The following is a 6,251-nucleotide window of genomic DNA, read 5'->3' as shown; positions in this document are numbered from 1 at the left end:
TTTGGAACATGGTATCTGTTGTTGTTCTACCTTATCACCTAAGATGGAGCAGAACTCGTCTGCTTTCTGTTTGTTTATGCACGTGTGACGGAAATGTTAGTTTTAGAAACCATGTTCCCTTTTTTCCATGAGAGGTATGCTTCCTTTCTAGACTGAACCAACTATTCAGGCCGCACTGCATTGTGCCGAGTGTCCATCAACGTTTCACTTATCAATCACAAGAATAAACTGGTGGACACGCTGTCAAAAAAAACAAACAATTTCTTGTCACCATAGTGGTCGGTTGTCTAGACATTTAAGACTGACTCTCAAATATGTTTTCCTCTCTCCTTCTGTCAAAAACAACGCCAGCTGAAATGAAAATCAAAATGTGAGTGACAGTAGTGCATATTGCACAAGGGGAGAGGTAGAACAGCCATTCCATGTCACAATGTATTGAATAGTTGCTCAATAGAGGGAACAAAAAAACCCTGTACAGCTTTTGTCAGCATTCCTGCTTTTTTTCTGGAAAATATGTGCGTAGATTAATTGTCTTGAGTGACTTGACACCCGTGTCTCTGTGTCAAGTAAACACCCACGGAGCTGTTGTTGTTGGTGGCAAGTCATTTCACTGTTCTGCCTCTCAGACAAACAGCTATTACTGTTCCCTCATACAGCCTCCACTTGAAACAGGAGTGTGTGGGGACAGTGTGAAGAAGCAGTTAACAATCTGTTGCACAAGCAAGAGAGGTGCGAAGAACGGGTTTAAAATAGTTCTAGGTGTTATCTGCGGATGGTTCTGGACAAGGATTTTCATCCTGATAACGTTATCGTTTGTATGGATGTGGAAAATTATGCAAAGGTGCATTCATGGCACCTGTGTGGGTAGTTTTTTGGATATGGACTAAGGTAGATGAATCTATATGAGACATTGGGTACACATGACAAGGTTAATGGTCTTTATAACAGATAGAGAAATAATTTTATGGCCTTTCTAGAAAACATGCACATTGCAATCAATAGCAATCAGTGTGCTCAATAAACATTATTTAATTCTGGCAGCAGAAAATGATGGTAGATTTTAAAGGATTTATGCATCACAGCATTTTGGGTGATAAAATACACTTCAATTATATAGAAAGACAAGATGATGTATGTCCTTTTATTTGTTTAACTACATCCACATTTTAATCTATGGTCTTAATTTAAAAATGTTCCCCAAAGAACACAGTTTAATATGATTCACAGGCATGCAGATTGTACAGCAACCACAGAAAGCCCTGTAGGAATTTTAAACATTGCACTACCATAATATTATATTAGACTACAGTGTTATTCCCTTTGGGGATACATGAAACTAGGCTCATTGTGTGAGGGCTCAGTCCCTTTACAAGACACTAAATTAACCGTCTAATGCCGCTCACTAATACATTAGGGTGAAACGGACAATGTGCACAAATTTCAAATAACTCAATTTCCTCCAGTGGCCCCTGTGCGGGCGCGTGCCTGCGCGCGCGTGTACATGCGAGCCACGGAGACTTTATTATGTAACATGTTCCCAATCACATCCCAGCCTGAGTCTGAGGCATAAGGTCGCTTTAAGAGCTATCTCAGCTCCTCAGTGATCCTGGCAGGACGCCTCCTACCTTCTCCTCGACCGAAAACTCTGCTGTGCCTCACCTGATGCAAAGCAGTGCTGGTAGCCCAAGAAGAAAGAATATTTCGGTAAGAAGCCATGGCTAATTTAACGGCTAATTAAAACACTGCATTTCGTGCTAGTCTATAACGCTTTATTGTGGGGTGGAGGGTTACCTGAAAGTAAGAAATTAATTTTTTCTATAGGGTCGGATATTTTCTTTTTCATGACATGCTACGGCAAAGCTCTAATTAGGCTTCTCTAATATTTCAGTCTAATATTTATTTATTGGTTGTTAAAGTGCGTAGCTATAGGGAGTTTTTAATAACCTTATCGCACGCGCGGGTGTTTTTAATTTCCTGCAGCTGTCAGGTGGTTCAGCTATTCTGATGGGATTTATAGTTTTCTCATACTTGCCACTTACTGGTCAGGCTGCTCTTCTTAAAAAGTGTAAGTTTAGAGGACGTTCAGGAGGACTTAAGGTGGAAATGAGTGATGTGTCTTCCCCCCCCGACAGGAGAGCGCTGAGCTCACGCGGTGGTACACCAGAGGCAGAGGAGTCTCCTCCACCTGTCCGGTGCTGAGAAAGCCCGCCTCACTGCGAGCAGACACAGCTGCAGACGGACAGAGGATCCGGGACAGCTGCAGAGACCGAGGGTAGGATACACATCCACTAACCGCTCTCACACTTTCTATCATGTTTTTCATCCACCGGCGCGTGATGTCTTCAATCATTTTTGCATGAGCGGATCTGGACTTTTGGCCGTGACAAGTGGTGTAGTGAGGTGACTGATTAAAAATCCTATTTACAATTTACAGACATCTCCGATTAGAGACAAATCCCCATGAGCTATTATTTATTTGACTGGTTTCTCTGCAGTAACTTCACAGTTCCTCACATAGCATAAACAGTGCATTTAAAAAAATAACTAAATCTAATTCTTTGTGTTTAATCTGCTGATAATAGTATAGCCTAATTCATAATAAATCTCATCTCAAGTAGTAATAATGTCCTTAGTAAATTTCCTTGTTAAATGCATTGGACTGTTCTTTACCAGCAGATACAACACACAGCAATGCATCACTTTAAGTGTCAAAAGTCTTCCATAAATAATCAGCCTCAAGGCTACAGCAGTGGGTATGATAACCTGTACAGGGGCCACATATCCAGAATTTTTGTCAGGTTGACATCCAGGGGAGGATTAATTATCCAGGCGCCCTAAACAGATAAAACTGTGTTCCACAAAGGAATGTATTTGTGTTGTATTACAGTACTTACAAGTATTATTTTAGATAATCTAGCGTTGTTAGCCATCACCTCAGATGAAACAGTTCATTATAATAGAGCATTTCAGCTCATAAGACAGCCACAAGCAATTAATGTCCTATATACAGTTAACATTTGTCAATTAAAAATGATAAATCCTTTCAATCCTGTAGATTTCATTCTGTTGGCATGGCTGTGTTGCAAAACTAATTTCTGGGGAATTGAGCCGTGGGCAAAACATTTCACTTAATCAGTACTGTTTTCACTGCTGTGCACACACACACACGTACAGTAAAACATATTTATGCCCACATCCACACACACTATTCAGATGTTCTTGGTCTCACTGTAAAGCAATTGTATTTCAGTTCTGCTTTCCAGTACATTAACTTGTTAGAGATTGTAAGGACCACTTGTGCTTTAGACTCTGTGAAGCTATTGTAAATGCTCAGTGACAATGAGAGGTGTCTGTTCCTTTATGGACAGAAACAATAAATTCCCGTTGTCAAAATGGGAGAAAACAGAGAGAGGGAATGATCGTCTCTAAAGGAGGTCATTATCCGCGTTATTGTGATGGAAATTTAAATCAGCATGCCATTATAGCGATGCCATGAAGTCAGGATCTGTGCTGTGTTCTTGATGATGTGCATCATTTATTCTTATAGCCAGTCCTCGAGGACAGAGAAAATCTGTGTTTTGCCAGCAGCCATGATATCTGCATACGCTTTTATATTGGATCCAGTGTTTGCAAAGGTAAAACTGGATCACTAAATGAATCCCCGCACTGAAGAGACACTTGTGGAATTACATCCAGAGCATGTCCTGCAGCAAGAGACTCTGTTTCTGCCACATATACTCATTTAAAAGAAGTAACAGGGTAATGATGAAAAAAGCTTTTTTAATCAAGTGAGTTTTAATTTCTTTTCATGTTGCAGTTTTTATGGGAGCCACATTTCAATTTCAGTGATAAACCAACCTCTTAATATCTCAAGAGTTCATAACTTTAAAAATAAACATTATGTGACTGGAGATGGGGTTTAAGGTTACTAATCGTTTTTCCTTTTTTTTCTCCTCCAGGCAGCGAAAGGAGACTGCTGTAAAGACTGCCAAAGATTAAGGATAAGCGAAAGCTGTTTAAAAAAAGCAAATATTATTCATGAAGTAATTACAGCAAGTGTGACACAACAAATTAGTTCATTCGGTCCCCGGTCTTTGAAGTGAGCCCAGGAAAGCCATCATGGAGCTGCAGCACAACACCAATCACAACCAAGCCTTGTGGAAAGAGATGCCGTTGGATTTCACAGATGAGTGCTCACTTTCAGTGAGCGGCACCACTTTTCTCATCATTGCTTACAGTACAGTTATGGCAGTGGGTCTCATTGGAAACTCTTGCCTGGTGTTTGTCATCACACGGCACAAGGAGATGCGCAACGTCACCAACATCTTCATCGCCAATCTGTCCTGTTCGGACATCCTCATGTGCATAATATGCCTTCCTGTCACTATCATCTACACACTGATGGACCGCTGGATCCTAGGAGAAGCCCTTTGTAAACTAACGCCCTTTATCCAGTGTACATCAATTACTGTTTCCATCTTCTCCCTCGTCCTCATCGCCATGGAGCGCTACCAGCTTATTGTCCATCCGACTGGATGGAAGCCTGTGGTGGGCCAGTCCTACTTGGCAGTGGCTGTCACCTGGATCGTGGCCTGCCTAATATCGGTGCCTTTCCTCTCGTACAGCGTACTTACTTTGCCTTTCCAGAACCTGAGCATCCCCTTCCCAATCAGTGACCACCTTGTTTGCATGGAGCGGTGGCCATCAGTTGAAGAACGGCGAGCTTACACCACCTCATTGCTCACCTTCCAGTACTTACTTCCTCTTGCCCTCATCATTGTCTGCTACATGCACATCTACCTGCGCCTCAGGAGGAGGAAGGACATGGTGGAGCGCGGCAGGAACACCACTCAAAATAAAAACAAGGGCTGCACAAGGATCAACACCATGTTAATCTCCATAGTGGTGGCATTCGCACTCTCCTGGCTCCCTCTCACAGTCTTCAACACGGTGTTTGACTGGAACCACGAGGCCATCCCATTCTGTGGCCATGACATCATCTTCTCATTCTGCCACCTCACAGCCATGGCCTCCACCTGCGTCAACCCCATCATCTATGGCTTTCTCAACAGCAATTTCCAGAAACAGCTCAAATCCACCCTGTTGCGCTGTCGCTGCTGGGGTGTGGCAGAGAGGTACGAGAGCGTCCCGCTCTCCACTGTCAGCACAGAGGTTACCAAGGGGTCAATTCTGAGCAATGGATCTATCAGCAACAATACTTAGATCCAAGCCTTTTCAGTTAAAGACTAAGAAATTACTGGGGCCTCTTCCGCCCTCATTGTGTCATCCTTGGAGCTTTTTTTCTTGCTTCACTGCGTCTAAAAGCAAGGTTGACAATTATGAAGTTATAAACCTCACAATAGCAGTCCAGAGGGAGCCGCCCGCAGACACTTAACCAGCATGGCGTGGTGCCCTCAATTCAATATGAGTTCACATGTAAGAGGAAGTAGATAACAAAATTATGGTACAAAGGTTGGACAAGTTTAAGTATTGTTGGGCGACGGAAGGCACTTTACATGAGCACTTTTGCAACTGTATTCTGTATATCAATTCCCCCATGTGCTGCGGGCACATACGAATGAAGAGACAGCATTTAGTCTGGTATACATCTGTCATGTTTTCTTTCTAAAGCACTGGGATCTACACACCTGTTTAGGGTTTGCCTTTTACACTTACTTACAATAAATGTGAGCAGTGGAACCACCGGAGCGTATTGAAAGGACAAAGGTTGGGGCGCTGCAAAAGTTCTTTTCAATTTTGCTGTTTTATGTTAATAATATTGATGCAAATATTAAGGGATTGTTAACTGTGATGTGTTAATGATTATGGACCGAGTTTCGTAACTGAGGAAATAGAACATTAGCGCAATAAACGTGGCTCCAGGCATTCATTCAGACGATTTACTGGCATCATATTAATGCATTTCTCATTACCTAAATTCACCACAAACGATGTAATGATATTTTACAAAGAACCTTGGCAACCACTATATGCATTTGCTTTATATGCTGTCTGCCAAGGGCAGTGCTCCCGTTCATTGTGCGTGTGGAATGTTTTTGCTCATAAAATGTGCCATACAATATCCATATATCAAGTGCCATAAAACAAAATGAAAGTGGCAGTAAAGGACTTTGTCAGAGCGAGGTTCCTCTGCTGTATATATAAATAACATTGCTAAATACATGTATAGCCTGTAAAAAATGTGACAGTTAAAATTTATAGTGTGGTTGGGAATAAAGTGCACTGTGTAG

At 41.9% G+C, this 6,251-nt stretch overlaps 1 protein-coding gene across 1 annotated transcript; it reads left to right on the top strand.

Moving 5' to 3' along the window:
- The first annotated feature begins 1,654 nt into the window (after window positions 1-1,654).
- npy8br (neuropeptide Y receptor Y8b) lies at window positions 1,655-6,251 on the top strand. The gene is made up of 3 exons (XM_046035441.1): window positions 1,655-1,704; window positions 2,133-2,272; window positions 3,960-6,251. Exon 3 carries the CDS (start codon window positions 4,120-4,122, stop codon window positions 5,221-5,223), a length of 1,104 nt encoding a protein of 367 aa, XP_045891397.1. The 5' UTR covers window positions 1,655-1,704; window positions 2,133-2,272; window positions 3,960-4,119; the 3' UTR covers window positions 5,224-6,251.

Source organism: Micropterus dolomieu, linkage group LG21 (assembly GCF_021292245.1).
Source record: "Micropterus dolomieu isolate WLL.071019.BEF.003 ecotype Adirondacks linkage group LG21, ASM2129224v1, whole genome shotgun sequence".
In the NCBI taxonomy this organism is placed as follows: Eukaryota; Metazoa; Chordata; class Actinopteri; order Centrarchiformes; family Centrarchidae; genus Micropterus; species Micropterus dolomieu.
This window is presented reverse-complemented; position numbering and strand designations above follow the sequence as displayed.